Source organism: Carassius carassius, chromosome 45 (genome assembly GCF_963082965.1).
Source record: "Carassius carassius chromosome 45, fCarCar2.1, whole genome shotgun sequence".
In the NCBI taxonomy this organism is placed as follows: domain Eukaryota; kingdom Metazoa; phylum Chordata; class Actinopteri; order Cypriniformes; family Cyprinidae; genus Carassius; species Carassius carassius.
The window spans coordinates 18,146,343-18,164,375 of record NC_081799.1 but is presented as its reverse complement, the minus strand read 5'-3'; the positions used below and the strand labels follow the sequence as shown (position 1 = coordinate 18,164,375).

Sequence of the window (18,033 nt, the reverse complement as noted above, 5' to 3'; positions counted from 1 at the left end):
TTCTTGAGAAGCAAATCAGCATATTAGAATGATTTCTGTTGGATCATTTCACTCTAAAGCCTTAAGTCATGGCTGATAAAAATTCAGCTTTGCCATCACAGGAATAAGTTACATTTTTAAAACACATTAACATAAAAAAACAGTTATTTTAAATGGTAATATTTCTCAAACTACTGTGTTTAAGTCTATTTTTGATCAAATAAATAGAGCTTAAGTGAGCATAAGAGACTTCTTTTTCGAAAACGTATGCATGTAAATGTATGGCCAATTGTAGAGGTAAAATACGCATTTTATTTAGATTTTAAACATTTACATTAAAATCATGATTTGTTTATATTTATTTACAATTGGTTAACCTCAACTTCCTGCTCGCCTTCAATTAAAAAAGAAAAAAAAAACACTTCCACTTTTCTCAGATCAGTACTACAACAACAACAACATCTAATGAAGCCGTCAGATGAAGCCCAACCACTGGGCTTGTTTTGCAGAACATTAAAGAGACTCTGGGACCTTCTAAAGCTCAGAGGGGATTCTGGGTAGGCCTGAATCCAAGGCATGGGAATAAAGAACTGCTGTGAAGTCATGAGTTTAATTAACATATTACGCTAATATCTAATGTCCCCCGCCAACAACCAAAGGAACAAACCAACAAAAAGGGTCCCCAAAACAATAAACCTCAACATAACCTAAAGCAAAGCAGCATGCAGAACATGAGTCAGCCAAAGTCACACACGCAACAAACAATTTGATAAAAAATGTCACACAAAACACACTCTGCATAGCGTTACGCAGCTATGGCATCTAAATCTCAGCAGTCAGGACACGCAGCCCCTCATGATCCAAGCATTCCTGATCACCTCGACGTGACAACAGGCAGTGCGCCATGAGAGAGAGCAGCAGGCACAGATGCCACGCAGAGACTGGATGCCACGCGGCATGGGGCACAATCAAAGGCATTCTTGTTTTGATTGAGCAGGCAAGACCTCTGATTATATAAGAACACAGGTCCTGTGTCCTTAAAAGTCACCTCTGCCCACAAATGACTCTCTCAGGTTTTTACATTCTTTCAGTTTTTTCCTCTTCTCCCATTTTATTCCTGCTTTCAAAGTCAAAAAAGGAGACTCAGAGCCAAGAATGAGAACATTACCTGTTTTGTTGCGTTTTCTTCCCCCATGTGCTCTGTTTAACCAGGTTTCTGTCTTCGTTTGATTATGTCCTTTGTTTCAGGTGTGTCTGGCTAATTATCCTCATTTGCTCCAATGTGTTAGTTGTGTTCTGTTCTCTGTTTGTCATCCAGTCTACTATGTCCCAACGTGTGCTCCTGTCAGTTCTGTCCTGGATGTACCCGTGTGTGGAATTATTAAAGACTGTTTGCATTCATCTTCAATTTCTCTGCGTTTATCTCTCCATAGCGTGACAGTATTTTCTTTTGAAAGTACGTGAGAAACCATGTTGCAAAATTGTATTGAATTGAAAATGAAAAGGTGAAAACTGGAAGCAGGTTTTGTTAAGGAGGGTGACCAATGTGACATTTGTAACAATACCATAATTCTGTAGTTGATACTTGACAAGTGGCATATTCAAATGTGGATAAATCAACTAATCAGTTAAGGCTTGCAGACTTTAATGTCAAAATCCTTCATTCCCGTTTGTGTGTCCTCAATTTAGCAACCCGCCTGAGCTTCGAGTCTGAGGAGGAGGTGGCGGGAGAAACAACTCTCTCCAACACTTTGAATTTAGAATGCAGTATTTCAACTGCTTGCTGTCAATTTAACATACAGCACCTTTAAAGAGTATTTAAAGAAACTGACAAAACAGTGGCACACACAATAAGCAAAGTGGTAGTGTGCCATAGGTGACATCAGTCCACACTGCCTAAGGAAAAACACTTACATTACTCTCTCATTAACAAATCTTTTATGGATTCATTCAATGAGCAGCTAGTTGTGCATATGCTTTGGTGTTTATGAGTGTGTATTTTAAACAGTGTGAACTTGATTCTCAGACCACCAAGGCAGTAAAACTATGATCCTTTTTGACTGTAATGCACACTCTCCCACAAACATTCAGCCTCTGTCTACTCTTTATCTCATCTATTTCTAACACACACACACGTCTCCCATGGATTTTCTCCAGACAGTTCCTTTATTGCTCATCATGTAGATTTGCAGAGCATGCAGATTTAATACACACACTCACACACACAAATACGTATGGACCAGTGCCATTTTCCCACACATGCTAAAGTGATTTGACATCCATCCACTGGGATCATAAGGACGTTTTTTGTTTAACTAAACATGACTCTTAAATTCCTTCAGTATGTCCTCCATACTCAAAATGGTCAGAAAAATCACAAAGTTCTTAAACATCAAATTTTATGTCTAGCCAGCAATAAGTTCAGATTTTGAGCAAATGGATACTTTTGTGTGTGATTTTAGGAGAAACATCAAAGACAAAGTCCATGATTAAAGCATAAAACATAAGTGGCATACAGTAAGAGCATGATTTCCTCCAAAAGAAACAAATAGCAAAACAAACACAGTTTTAAAAAATACCAACTAAACAAAACATAACACAATTTTTTATAACATTCATATTAAGCTTTTTTAAATGACCACAATGCATGCTGCATAACATACAGATGAAAAATTAGCCATTTATGATTCAGAGTAATTTGAAGATGAAGATTCTGGTACCTCTAGACATCTGCAGATGGCTGTGTGTTATGGATAAGATCTTAAAACCATAGTGGAGTTTTCCGTCAAACATTCAGCATGATTTATTCTGTCCGTCTTTTACAGGAGCCTGTTCCAGCACCGCTCCTTTTCGCCACGGAGTTCAGCTGTATGTTTCTCTTTCTCTACACTTCTGACTGTAACGCTTATGTGCCAGTCCCTCTTCCGCCCTCCCCTCCAGTCTCTAAACAGCTGGAGTATGTACAGTCTTCAGCCCCCTGTCCCCCTCCTCACCCGTGAGCATGTGAGAAAATGAACATGTGCTGCTACCTTCAGGGCGCCATCGATCATATGCACACACACACACACACACACACACACGCAGCTGGAGATGCAACCTGTCGGAATGCCTGTTCCCAGAAAATAACAAAATTTGGTCGAGTGCTAGGAAAAATATCTTTCTCTTTCTATATAATACTATATCAAACAATATATAATTATAGTGATACAATAAAATCCAAATGTAATACATTTCTGAAACTACCCAACATGTGCCAACCCAATCATATGCAGAAGCATAAATTAATATTGTTTCAATTTATTTGGACCAAATATTTGATACAAAATAAATAGGAATGTTTTGAATTGATGATCATATTCTATTCATTCGTTTTGACTTTAGTACTGTATAAATGACTATTTAAATTAAGTCAGCATGAAATAAAAATGTATCTTATTTAAGATCTGTTGCTACTGTTTCATCACAACTCAACATGTACAAACCCGATTCCAAAAAAGTTGGGACACTGTACAAATTGTGAATAAAAACAGAATGCAATGATGTGGAAGTTTCAAATTTCAGTATTTTATTCAGAATACAACATAGATGACATATCAAATGTTTAAACTGAGAAAATGTATCATTTTATGTATGTATCATGTATCACACAATAAGTTGATTTTAAAATTCATCAACACCAACACATCTCAAAGTTGGGACAAGGCCATGTTTACCACTGTGTGCCCATGTTGTGATTTCCATTACAGTAGCATCAGTAGCCATCTAAGGGCCCAAAGATCATGGGCATCCAGTATGGTTTTCCGGCCTTAACCATTACGCGCAGAGATTGTTCCAGATTCTCTGAATCTTTGGATGATATTATGCACTGTAGATGATGATAACTTCAAACTCTTTGCAATTTTTCTCTGAGAAACTCCTTTCTGATATTGCTCCACTATTTTTCACCACAGCATTGGGGGAATTGGTGATCCTCTGCCCATCTTGACTTCTGAGAGACACTGCCAACTCTGAGAGGCTCTTTTTATACCCAATCCTGTTGCCAGTTGACCTAATAAGTTGCAAATTGGTCCCCCAGCTGTTCCTTATACTGTATGTACATTTAACTTTTCCGGCCTCTTATTGCTACCTGTCCCAACTTTTTTGGAATGTGTAGCTCTCATGAATCCAAAATGAGCCAATATTTGCCATGACATTTAAAAATGTCTCACTTTCAACATTTGATATTTTATCTATATTCTATTGTGAATAAAAGTTTATGAGATTTGTAAATTATTCCATTCCTTTTTTACTCACAATTTGTACAGAGTCCCCACTTCTTTGGAATCGGGTTTGTACATTAAAATATATAGCTGTCTTTATATTTTAGAGATTCCTTCACAAGGCATGATGATATTTGAGGATCCTTGGCATCAAACTGTTTGAGAACCCACACTATAAAGAACTGTTTTATATTCTGTTATTGTCTTTTTCTCTCTTTCTTGTGCAGTCAAGTGGTGAAACAATAGGAGGAAGAATAACACTGGAGAAGAATGGTTCACAAAAGAATGACAACGGAGGAGAAAGAGAGACTGCTGTGTGTGAGAGAGAGAGATACCAGAGGGTCAAGTGTTAGCTAAGTGGCTCTGGGCACACTCCCCAGAGTCCTCACAAATTCCCTTCTGGGAACAAGACGAGGCTGCACGTGTGTGTGTGTGTGTGACGGGAAGAAAGACAGCAGTGGCAGACAGAGGAATGCAGGAATCATATGGCATGATAGAATCAGCAGTCAGAACTGTAAGAATAACAATTTAATAAACAGCATTTTTATTTTCATAAAAATGCAAAAAGTTTTGGCTGTTAAATTTTATGCTTTTGTGAAAATTTGTGAGCAATGCAAAAATGCGACATCAAAATGTTAAGACTTTCATGTCTCTATGACACTCTGGTATCTAGTGACTGGTATCTAGAGACTTAACTGGTTAAGGAATCTTATCTAGTAATGTTAATGGTCAGTGAAAATCACCTGTTCAACAGAATAAAACACATGAAGCAATGGGAATAACAAGTGATGTGCCAAATCATAACACTCATGGGTTAGCCCAAACAGTTTGGGTAATACTAATACTGATCCTAGACTTAATAAACTCCACTAGTAATAAATAATATTCTCTGTGATTTACATGTACTGTACGATCATACCTGGTTTAAGCAATAGAGGGCAACCAAGAGCAAGGGAAAAATACAAAAAGGAAAGGCAAAAAATCCACACACCAAACAAAAAGCTAAATTCAAGATCCTTTGAACATAAATGTATTCCTGAAGATTTACATGAAGGTGACAACTAAAACTAAAGTGCGCTAACAAAAAAAGTGACTGTGCACACACACACACAAAAGCAAACACTTCAGTCCTTACTGGTCTGTCTTCAGCATATCTTTAGGAAGTCCAGCTTCCATTCTGTCTTTGAGTTATGATAAAATGTACACTTTAAAAATTCAAGTTTTAAAATCTTCTTTGACTTACATTAATATAATGTTTCAGCATTCAAAATCTATTTCCCAGTGATGTTGTTGTACAACACGATGATGTCATAATGGCCTGGGTCCATTCTCCTCTGACTTTCTTCTTCTTTGGATCATTTTACTACAATATGCTACCTTACAACTTATTGCAATACCTTCAGGAAATTCCATTCAAATCTAGTTCAAAGTACCACAACCCTCTCGACCACCGTATGCTATTTCAAAAAAATAGCACAGATAGTTCCTGCCTTTAGTGTCTCATTGTTTTTATAAATGCTTAACTGTATCTACAGGAGGTGACTGTTGGCTGAACAGAATCACTGGGCAACAGAAGCCCGACCCTTTACCGCTCTGACTGCTGTTGAGCAACCACACACATGCCACAGCAGCTCATGATATGACAAATGAACATATTCAGCATCCAGGAATCCACCCTGCATACTAAAAAAAATGAGAGTAAGATAAGGATACTCATCATGACCCATTTCAAACATATCTATATAATTCTAAAAATGTTTTGCTTTTATTTTCTACCGTGTCTAAGAAAAGAGCCAAAAATGTATTGTGTAATAATAGTTAGGTCTAATATTTCATTATGTATTTGGTGGATTTCCTTATAAAGACACAACCTACGTGCAGTCAGGAATCTGGTATGCAGTACGTGGGTGAAGACTGCTTTTAGGTGAAAAGTATTTTTCTTTCCGATACAAAAATAATATGAAAGTACTTGGCAGGCTTAATCATAGACCTCCATAGAATACAAAAGACAATATTGATCGAGAGATGACGCTTATGTGCTAGCTGTTTTTGATTAATTAAAAATGAACGACTGTTTTGAGCTGGTTTTTTTAATGAATACTTGAAAAAGACTGAGTTGAATCGGTCTGAAACACTGCCCTGTATACTTTACAAAATGAGCAGAGAAAGCTAATTTAACAATCAAACTAAAATATAACATGTATATCAGAATCAAGCCGAATCAATTCAAATTGAGAACTTGTGAATAAGAAGAGAGGGTGATTGAAAACCAGAATCAAACCCAATTCAAATCAAATAGACAGCATGTGAATTGAAATCAAATCAAATAGAGAGTTTGTGAAGTGGACTTAAATCAAATTAAGAGCTAGCTGAAAAAAAATCAAGAGCTTGTAAATACAGATTCAAATCAAACAGGGAGCTTGTGAATCAGAATTGAAACTGAAATATTTTGACCACTGAAGAAAGTGCAAGAATTAAATGGGCTCAAATTAAGATGCTCATATTTAATTCTTATGGCACTGCCTTTAGTCCACATTTGGCTCAAACCATTTCACAGTGGCAGACCTGCTTTATCAAAGTGCTGCAGATGACAGGCACCAGGCCCAGTTTTTGATGGAATGGGGTATTCTTGGACCCGCTCACACTACAGCTGCTAACACTAAGTCTGCAGGCAGGAAAAATAAGGTCAGGTTAAGATTTGAGACACGGTCAGAGAGAGTCTACCTCTCAAATGTTGAATTTTATTAAATAAGTGTCAAAATCTCCCAGTAGCCTTAGTGCACTGGGGTTCAAACTCCTTTATTAAGTGTGGAAAATAAATCATTTGAAATGAATTGTCTAGTCTCACAGATGAAGGTGAATATATCCTTCAGCATGATATGTATCCACATGCCACAGTCATGACTGGACAAGCCTGTGATTTCACCAGAGCTCCACAGCCGTCCAGAGCTCCACGAGCCGAATGACAGAATAACCGGCATGCAGTCCAAACATTCCTGCTGCCACGTGAGTGAGAGAAAGTGTGTGTGTGTGTATATGCAAGCAGATTCCAAAAAAAATAAAGCTACCGCAATCTGTATTTCTATTGACCTCTAAAGCATTTTACTGTCAAAACATAGTAGTATTATTACAAACATATTTAACAAATCATGTATGCTTCTCAGTAATACTAAAACGAACAACCTATAGTTAGACCTCCAAGAAAGCAAAACACTGGTGTTAACCTTTTGAAACAAATACTGCACAGTGCACACACAGACATACACTTGTCATGTGCTGTGCTATCATATGCTTGAAGTATAAAAGGGTTATTCATTAATAATGCTGTTGATTTGTGGATAATACTTTGTATTTGAACAGGCTGTTCTCTAGTGCCAGACACACAAAGTCTTTTTATATCTAGAAAACAAAAGAAAACTTTGTCTTATAGCCAGTGTTACCATTGAAAACAGAGGATCGGCCCAACATGTCAAAGCTGAGAGCAAAGTGTTTCATATTCATGTAAACAAGACGGAAAAATAAAACAAACACATCTTTGGGAACACTTAATAACGTCATCATTTCTGGCTTGAAGGTATCATAAAGCTCACAAACTTGAAATGTATAATGTCATATAGAATCACTTTAATATCTTGTTTTTTTCACTAGCCAGCAATGAAACTAAGCAAAGATGAAAAGGGATAATTTTCCTTTATTCCTAACAAAAAGAGTTTTAGAAATCTCCGATTTGTTGATATACCAAAGTTTGCAATCAAAAGTCAATCCGATTTCAATATGAACAGCTGAGACAAAGTTACAATGCACTGCTGATAGAGACAGAAATAATGCAAATAATAATGCAAAAAAAGATGAGTCCGAAATGTTACCCACAGCACCTCTCATACCTTGGGATATCTTTTTCAGCAGCTGTTGCCTAGCTATGATACGAGCCAGGCGTAGTCCAGAACGCCTGCGGTGGCTGTCCAGTCTGAGGTATATATCTTGAGTCTCTGGAGTCATGCTTCCCAAACACTCACTGTCCATGGATTCATCTAAGAGGTCAGTCAACACTGCGTCCATCTCTCCACTGTCCACAGGTACAAAGGCACTTAAAAGCGCTTCCTCGAACATATCACTTATCCTTTCCTTAACTTTCACGCACACAGTTGAATCTGCACTGAAATACACTATATAAAGCGTGCTCCTTTTGTCATTTACTCAACACTGGCAAGTATACAGACCCAAACACACCTAGGCATGAAGTCAGTTCTGATCTGAGTGCACATTTTCATCTGCACCACCCACTTTATGGTCATGTGACCGTGAGAGGAGCCAATAGGGTTGGGAGGGTAGAAAGCACTGTGCGGCTAACTGAACGTCAGCCAAAAACCTGCTGTGTGTTTCTCAAGTACAGTGTGTGTATGTGGATGTATCAGCCAAAGAAAATTGAAATTAATGGTGCACCTGGGGAAAAAATGCAATCCAACATACCATAAGCTAGAAATTAAATCTTAAAGGTGGATTGCAATGGGAAGGAGCGAGATATTACAGCTGTCAGAAAGAACAGCAATATCCTCAGAGATCTCAAGACATCTGCTAAATATTTCAAATAAAAAATCGTCTAGAATAACATGCACAGCAAATAGAAAGAAATGCTACAGATTGGGGTAGAAAGCATGCACTCAAAAGATGAAGTCAAGACACCAAGATGTTTGGCAAACAGGACCGCTCACATTTGATTGTTCTGGGTGTTAGGGAAATATTGATCTTGGGTAGAACAATAAAAAAATTAAAGGCCAATTAAATGGCCAATCATTTCTACTGAAATGTGAAAATTCGCAGAAAAAAATGGCACATTTCTTTTGTATGCTAGCAATGTGTAGGTTTCCCACCTTGAATGTTTGAAGCATGCATGGACAAGCCTGGAAAGATACTGCTGAAAGCATGCTGAGGAGAATCTGACAATGACTGCCATCTGGTGTTCATGGAATGCAATTCACTCAGTTCAGCTAAGGACTTTCTTCAGGCTGCATAACCGCTACAGAATTCAAGTCACCCACATAAGGGCTGTGCCAAAATTACCTAAACATGGACTTGATCCATGAAAACAAACCCGTGTCATTATGGGCATTCACTTATAAGCTAAATCCAGCATGGGTCAAACAGAGGTGAGTTGTTCATGGTCTAAATCAGGGGGATACCGCTTACAGTAATCCCACATGTTTTATCAGTATCACAAGTCCACCAATTCTATATCCACTAAAATCAACACATCTACAAAACATTGTGATTTTAATATATTCGTCTTAATATGCGATGTTTACCCAAAGAATAAAAGGTCTGAGGGCTGGAGCAGAAATGAACCCTCGGGTTGAAAAGAGAAGAATGAGGTTAGTGGGTTGAAGGAGAGAGAGTCTTTACAGCTCTGATAGTCCAGATTGCTTTTAAACAAACTTTTCCTGTCATTTCCTCACTTAAAGCCACAAATGAGTCAACAGAGCCTTGCCATTCATGTTGCCATTCACTGCTCCGGGTGTGTGTTCACAGTGTGTGTGTGTGTGTGTGTGTGTGTGTGTTCACTGCTCTGTGTGTGTGCACATCGGATGGGTTAAATGCAGAGCACGAATTATGAGTATGGGTCATCATACTTGGCTGAATGTCACGTCACTTTTCATAATGGACTCAGTTTTACTAGAATTACATTATTCCACCAGGACATCCGAAGAAAGATTCTCAAGCTCAATATAGGTCACTAAAATACTATAATAAACCATTCATTCACATGCCCCCTCAGACTTCTTAACCAAGTGGATTCTAAATGCAATTTGACTTTGACTGTAAATAAAAAAGGGTTTTGACAGAAATCATAAATGTCATTTAGAATCCAACAATCATAATCTTTCACAAATTTTAACCTGTTTCCTGCAACCTGAACAAATTAAATTATTCTCCTAACACTGTTTGACAGCTCAGGTAAAAAGCACAATCTTAAAGACTGAAATTTCCTACAAGATAAAGCTGATAAAAGACTATTGATGGTGTAAAGCGAGTAAGAGTTTTTATACTTTTTATACTGTTACTGTATATAGATATGTTAAAATGGATGAGAATTATAGGGGACATTCTACCAGAAACGTACATTTTCTATCCCAAAAGAAACAAACAAAAAGTAGTATTAACCTTCAACTTTAACACTGATTTTAACAAAGGAGATAGTGAATAATTGTAAATTATTGAAATCCCACCTCTGCACATAATAATTTTTGAATAATAAGCATTTTAATATGCAGTTACTCTTTAAAATGTCAGGCTCCGTCACAGACATGGCTGATATTGTAAGTGTGTTAAAGAATATGCTCTCTTCTGTACAAATATCATCATTTTAATGAGGATCTGTCCCTTATTGAAGGAAACATATAATTCATTAAAAAAAACACAGCTATCAGGCTGATTTTGCTTGTTTTGTGGGCTCTTAGATAAAGAATGACCATCAGGTTCACATAATGTTGTTGAATAAGGGGCTTTTTGGGTAAAGTTTGTTACCAACGCATTATTGTAAATATATAATCCAGTCTTTACTATCACTATATACCCATTTCAATAATTGTTATAATCAAAATAGCCATTTTTGGACTAAAATATACTTTGTGACAGGACTGACCATGGTGTGACAGGGTTGACAATGTTGTGACAGGACTGACATTTTTTCCATCAAGCATTACGATTTACATTAAAATGACCAGATTTTCTCTGTAAAACTAAAAAAACTAAATGTTTATAATTTGTAGTAATATACTAAAAATCTGTATTTAAATAGTGGATAAGTCTTTATTAATAAAAATTAACCAAACACAATTAACAATGGGAAAAGATAGTCTCGATTTTAAAAAGTGAACAGTGTTTTAATTCTCTAATAGGCCTATTATCAGCCTCTTTAAACCTGTGTATGCTACAAGTAAAATTCATTAATATATCCTATATGTTATCATATATCTTTACCCAGATTCCTTATTGAATCAGTAACTTAAGAGCTGTATAATAGAAGAAACAATACACACAGCACACTTGTCTTTGGTATTATTGTATTGTACAAAACCATTTTGATGTACAACCAATTGATGTATTTAATTTTTTGTATCAGCACTAACAAGAAAAAGACATTTAAAAAACAGTCACTAAAACAGCTAAACCTGTATTTTTACAACTGATTCAGTTAGGTATGCTTTTTTAATAACAAATTGATGTATTTGACTAACTTTTCAAATTAATGCCCTTGAGTCTTACTGTAAGTAATGTACTGCCCTACCCCTCAGTATTTGTATCAGCACTAACAAGAAAAATACTTTTAAAACAAGCACTAAAATAGCTAAACATGTATTTTTACAACTGATTCAGTTAGGTATGCTTTTTTAATAACAAATTGATGTATTTGACTAACTTTTCAAATGAATGCCCTTGAGTCTTACTGTAAGTAATGTACTGCCCTACCCCTCAGTATTTGTATCAGCACTAACAAGAAAAATACTTTTAAAACAAGCACTAAAATAGCTAAACATGTATTTTTCCTAACATTAATGATTAAATCCTTACATGCAGGTAATATAACTGATTCAGTTAGGTATGCTTTTTTAATAACAAATTGATGTATTTGTATTTGATGGTTTGTTCCAGGACTAACTTTTCAAATTAATGCCCCTGAGTCTTACTGTAAGTAATGTACTGCCCTACCCCTCAGTAATGTTGGCAATAAGTTTTGCCCACACATCTCTTTCAATTTCATGGTGTCGAGCAGTTACGGGTCGGGGAGGAGGTATGAAACTGATTACGTGATCAAACACATACCAAATCACGTCCTCTCGCGCGGGCCAGAAAAACCTGTTAACCCCTACTCGATGCATGCATTTGACCTGCGCCTGCACCTCATCAAAGGCTTTGATAATGCCTGGGTACAGGTCTCCATCATATTTGACCACACACCACCTATCCACAACATCAGGACCCCATGCAATCTCCTGCATTGGACGAGATTTCCTGCTTTCTGACTTAAATGAGAAGGATTTGGCGCCAAAACATGTGCATGTAAGTACCTTCTGTACAGCACACATGCAGCTCACATCACGGTACACCATCTCACCAGCTGTGGTTGTGACAACCTGGTGGATCTTCATGGTTGTTGGTACCTGGGGAATGTTCTCTGGCATCTCTCTTATTGCTTTGTCAATGGACTCCTCACTGACATAAAACAGCACAATAGTTGTGTTTGTATTGACCAAAGCGTCAAACAGATCTGTTGCATTTTTTAGATCGCAACCGTGGCTCACCAAACGATCAGCTGTCCTCTTCAGGGTACCCCCAACCCCATCCGGCACCCCTTTGCCATGACTGGCTTCGAAGAAATTCCAAGTCCCAGCTTTAAACCCAGTTTTGTACAGAAGGGAAGTGAAGAGGAAGAAGTTCCCCTTCTGTCTGTACTGGGAGCATGGACCATCACTGAGGAAATGAACTACTGAAACCAGAGGGAAGCGGTTCTTCACGTATGACAACACAGGTTGTAGATGTTCCCATATGGCAGGGGGGCCCTTCTGTCGGGATGGAGAGATAGAACTGAAACAAACTTGCTCCGCATTGGCTCCTGCATACAGTATCCCTGTGTGTAACGTGGCTTGCTCGTGAGATGCACCAAAGTGCACAGCCTGGATCTCAGAGGCATACTTGCATACATAATTCTCGGAAAAATCCACATGGATAATGCATTCATTCTCATCCAGGTTCTGTTTCAGTTCCCGGCAGTATCTGTATTGTTGGCGGATGTTGAAGAGATGGCGTTTATATTTAGACATCATATCACTAAAAAGTTCAATTAGACCCTCTAGAGATGTCTCAATGGTCTTTTTCACAGTCTTCTTGAAGACTGTGAGCTCTTTTGAGTGTTCTGTCTCTTCAGTCACCCATTGCCAATACTCCACTTGGGTGGAGCCCTCATACTCCTTCAGCATGGGGAAGTCTTTATTTCTGCACATCCCACAGAGATTGTGCATACAATCCCTGCTATTTGGATCACAACATATTTGTGTTGTCAGCGTATCAAGATCTGGGGTGGCAAGTAATGCCAGGCTATGAAGCCTCTGAGCTATGAAGCCCAGGTTCTCATGCAGTTTACACTGGCATGTAGATCTGTCTGATATTGTAGGGTGCACTACCCAGTATGGCCGCAGTCTGCAAAACAGCGCATATGAAATGGATCTCTCTGGATTATCCGACAAGTACTTCATATGCAGGTTCCTGAGTGTATCTAAGAGAAATCTCTTTTGCATTCTTATCTTCACTTTTGTGACGGTCTGCTTTTTACCAGTGGTCATGCGGCTGACATCATCTCTCAAGTAGAATGTTTTTACATTGTTTTTTAAATCCTCCGACATGCGGACACACTTCTTTCTTGAGAAGGCATATGGATCCCCCCCGATCGTTTTCCAGCGACGCCGAGTAAAACCTAAAGTTTCTTGGGCATATTTTTTCAGTTTGTATTTTTTTAGAATTGACCCTGACAAAAGGCTTGTGATAACCCTCATGTTTGCAGTTCCTTGTGCCTCTTCAACGCGTTTTTGTAGGTCTTCAACCAATGCTTCTTGGAAACGTTCATGTTGATCTTGTTTGGTTCCATTCCTAGTGTATTGTCTCTTTGTATTCGGGGACCCTGATCTTTTGAGCAATCTCTCGAACCTTTTTTTATATTTTTCCTTTTTTCTTCTCTCATCACAAAGCAACTTTTTCAGTACTTTTAGTTCAACATGAAGCTTTCTCCTCGTCTTCTTGGAATGTTTTTGTCCAGCTAACTTTTGCCTGCCAAAAACATAGATTACATTAGAAAACAATTCAATATAAATTAATAATTAGTGTGTATGAGAGGGACAGAGTTTTCAGTGAGAGAGTGTGAATGTGTGACTGAAGGGGAAGAACCGAAGGATGAACCGACGTTCTGAATTGACCACCTTCTTACTAACTTAAATGTACGTTTAATGGGTATAATGCTGTATTACTTCAATAGTGAGTTATTCATAATGTTATGTGTGAGTCATCAGAAAGTTGGTCCTTGCTAACCATGATGGCCCTGAGTTTGGCTCTGTCCCTGGTTCTGGCTCTCCTTGTGGCTGCAAATCAGTGGCCTTTTGGTTCAGCCTACATCGTCTCTGTTGTTCCCGCCATGACTTGCGCTTATGCCTTTGTTCTCTCTCACTCATTTCCTTAATACTTTTCTTCCTGCTATTTTTCAGTTTCCATCTGTCCCTCTCTTTCTGAAGATGCCTCTCCTTCCTATCTGGATCAGCATTTCGACGGGCCCGACACTGTCTTTGCCTCTCCGCTGCACTAACTGGTGCCATTGAAATCTGTTTGAATTTCATTGATTACTCATTATTATGCAAATATACAGTTATAAACATTTGTTCGTTTTTTTATAAACAAAACAACTTAAAATGCAGCTCATCTTTGTCGCAGACAAAAGAGAGATTTGTATATATCATTTATGAGCGTTTGCAGCATCAAAATTAAATTGAATTTGAATTGAAATTAGGCGTTTATTCAAAATAAATAAATAAATAAATAAATAAACAAATGTTAGCAGTAGTCAACATATTCATCTGCAATGAAACAAGAAGATTACCTGTGGTATTCACTACAAACAAGCAATGTATCAGGCCCCGTCACAGAATGTCAGGCCCTGTCACAGTGAAATGTGACAGGGCCTGACGTGACAGGGCCTGACCGTCAGCCATTTTAATAGCTATGACTCAGCAATTTAGCATGTTAGCATAAAAACTGACAACATTTCAGAGAGTATTTACACAAAAGATTTAATTTGTTCCAAATCTAAACCTATTGACATACATTTTCTGGGACATTATTGCGTGACAGGAACTGACGTAGTAGCTCGACCTCAGGTAAAAACATGCAGAAAGGCTTAAAATTACAAAATTCAAGGACAGAACTTACCTCTGGTTGGTGTCAGTGTGTGATGAGAGGCAAATGAGGTCACTTCCTGTGATTTGGGACCTTAAAGAGATATCACACACTTTTCTTGGAATCTTTTATGCAAGTGTGACAGGGCATGACAGAAACCCGGGGACACTTTTAAAAAATCGATTTATTTATTATTAATTCATTTTACTGAAGATTTTAATCGAATAATACAAATTATAACATCTTAAATGTGCTATGGTATTGTTTTTTCTATGAATTTCAAATGTATAATTATTATTTATATGATGTATAGAATTGAGATTTGACCTGGGACAGTACATTTTAGGGGTTCTTAATTTTAAAAAGGGTTTTTTAAACAAAAATAAAAAACAATTTAATCAAATACATAACATAATCTGTTGTAAAACTCTCTAAATTAATTCACTGTATGACAGTTTTGGGAAATATGTGGATTACACCAGTTTTATAAAACAATAGTAGTGCCAGGACAGCAAATGTACGTTTCTGGTAGAATGTCCCATAGGCCTTATAAACATATTCAGTTACTATTACATCACGTTAGAAGAAGAACAAACAAAAACATTTAAAATCCCGAGATACACTAGAAAAAAAAACACAATACTCCACAATATAGCCTACCACTTTTTAGAATGTTAACATTTAAAATAGGTGAAAACCGTGACACGGGTCGAGTGTCCTGATTAGTTTTTGCGCAGGAATGCAGCGCATTTAATCGAGTTGAGAGGCAGCAGACATCGGCTAACGGTAATGACATTACGTGCAGAACAGACCGGTAGAGCGCAATGTCAATGTCGATTTTAATTATTTATAGACAGCGCAAGCATTTATCACATGCAAGCTTATTAAATCCATCCCAGTCAAGAGGACACATTATAATGAGCATGACCTAAAAACTTGACCTTCCCGAGGTATTATATATGGTTTTATATATGACCAAATGGACGATGCACTGATGTTTATTTCTAAAAGTTGATTCGTGTCCTGCCACTGACCTGCCAGTCGCTTCTCCCGTATGTTTCTCCACAGTAAATCCCAGGCTTTCGACGTAGAGTCGCGCAGCTGCTCGCTGATTGACCGCCGAAGCTGCAGTTTGCTGGACTTTCGCCTCGTTGTCATCGTGAACGGTAACACATATCAGCGCCGCGCCCGGGTTTCCGCGGAGAGGACCGTTATCCGCCGCTCGCTCCGGTGCCGCAGTTGTCGTCACTCCAACCTGATACGCGGCGCTACGTCACCTTGCAGCAGGAGAACAGCGACGCGTGTTTATATTCCGCTCCGACACGAGGCTGCTTCGAACGCAGGATCCACTCGGATTGGTATCATGCTCTCTGAGGTTTTTCCCGCGTCTGTAATCAGCGCAATATGCCAGGGAGAACAGCTGTGTGAACTTCCCAGCACTAATGCAATGCAGAGGCGCAGGGTACCTTCACTACAACACGTCTCTCTCTCTCTCTCTCTCTCTCTCTCTCTCTCTCTCTCTCTCTCTCTCTCTCTCTCTCTCTCTCTCTCTCTCTCTCGCTATCTCTCTCTCCCTCTCGCTAACTCTCTCTTATTCTTTCCAATTTAACGGCGGTTGGCATCCAGCTCTATCTCTCTGTGTTCCACTTCTAATTTCATAGACGAAATACTGTTGTCACAACATTTGCACGGTCTCTATATATAGTATTGTGTGTGTTATCCATCTCTGTCCTTGTGTTTCAATTTGTATAAAATAGCATATAACTATATAACAACAGAAAGAAAGAAAGAAAGAAAGAAAGAAGGAAAGAAAGAAAAAGAAAATTGAACATTTCCATTATTAATGGCCATGAAACCTTGTTGACCTTTAGTGGAGCATGCTGTCACAGTGGAAAACAGCTCATTATAGCCTTTTTTTGAGCAACAAAAATTAAACAGTTAATTAAAAGTAAAAGCAGAAAACAATTATCAATTGTATGAATTTATAACAGTTAAAGCAAGTGACATCTTGAAGAAGAACAACTTTGCCCTGACCTAATATTTATGAAAAATGAGTGTCTTATGCCCATCAAGGCTGCATTTATTTAATCAAAAGAACAGTAAAATATTGTGAAATCACAAAAGTACAAATGTAGTTTATTTCTGTGATGGTAAAGCTGTATTTTTATCAGCCATTGCTTCAGTCTTCACAGAAATCATTCTGATATGCTGATTTGGTGCTAAAGAAACTTTTCTTAAAAAAATAAAAATAAAAAAATTGTTGAAAACAATTGTGCTGCATATTTTTGTGAAAACCATGAGACATTGTTTTCAGGACTCTTTGATGAACAGAAAAATAATAATAACTATTTATTTGAAATGGAAATGTGAATTTTGATCAGTTTAATGTATCCTTGCTGAAAAAAGCTAACTTTTAAATGGTGTAATGTATGTCTTTCAGTTAAAGTGAGAACTTTTACTTGCAAAAGTGTAATGTTTAGGTTTAGGGGCCAAGTATGGTTAGTAAGGATGTGAAAATATAATTGAATATAACATTTTTAAATTGCAGCAAGTCATATTGCATGACACTACTTACACTTACGTCCACTATCCAGTTACACGTGAAGTCCTGTCTTTCTTTAATGTTCACATCTTACACACACACACACACACATTCCAGTGTCTGTGGGTGTCAGGCATTACACTGGCTCAGCTCCCTCTCTGGAGGGGGTGTTTCAGAGGGAAGTTTTACGTTGGAGATTTATGTCAGTAGGTTACAGTGGTGACATGACTGGCGCGAGGTGTGGAGAGAAAGGGAAAGCCATGAACACAGGGTTAAAGCAGTCAGTCTGATCCACACTTCCATCATAGGTGGGTCACA

General features: G+C 37.9%; 1 protein-coding gene across 5 annotated transcripts in view; it reads right to left on the bottom strand.

Moving 5' to 3' along the window:
- stard13a (StAR-related lipid transfer (START) domain containing 13a) overlaps window positions 1-18,033 on the bottom strand; it is a 57,791-nt gene that overhangs the window by 20,383 nt on the left and 19,375 nt on the right. The window contains exon 1 of one of the 5 annotated variants that reach the window (XM_059538526.1): window positions 16,208-16,706. The exons of 1 other annotated variant lie outside the window; for it this stretch is intronic. In XM_059538526.1, coding sequence (XP_059394509.1) covers window positions 16,208-16,331 — 124 coding nt within the window. In that variant the 5' untranslated portion in view covers window positions 16,332-16,706. Of the gene's footprint in view, window positions 1-2,699; window positions 2,875-8,122; window positions 8,490-16,207; window positions 16,707-18,033 lie in introns of those variants that run through there. 3 more of the 5 variants (XM_059538530.1, XM_059538524.1, XM_059538527.1) reach the window with 3 other exon arrangements.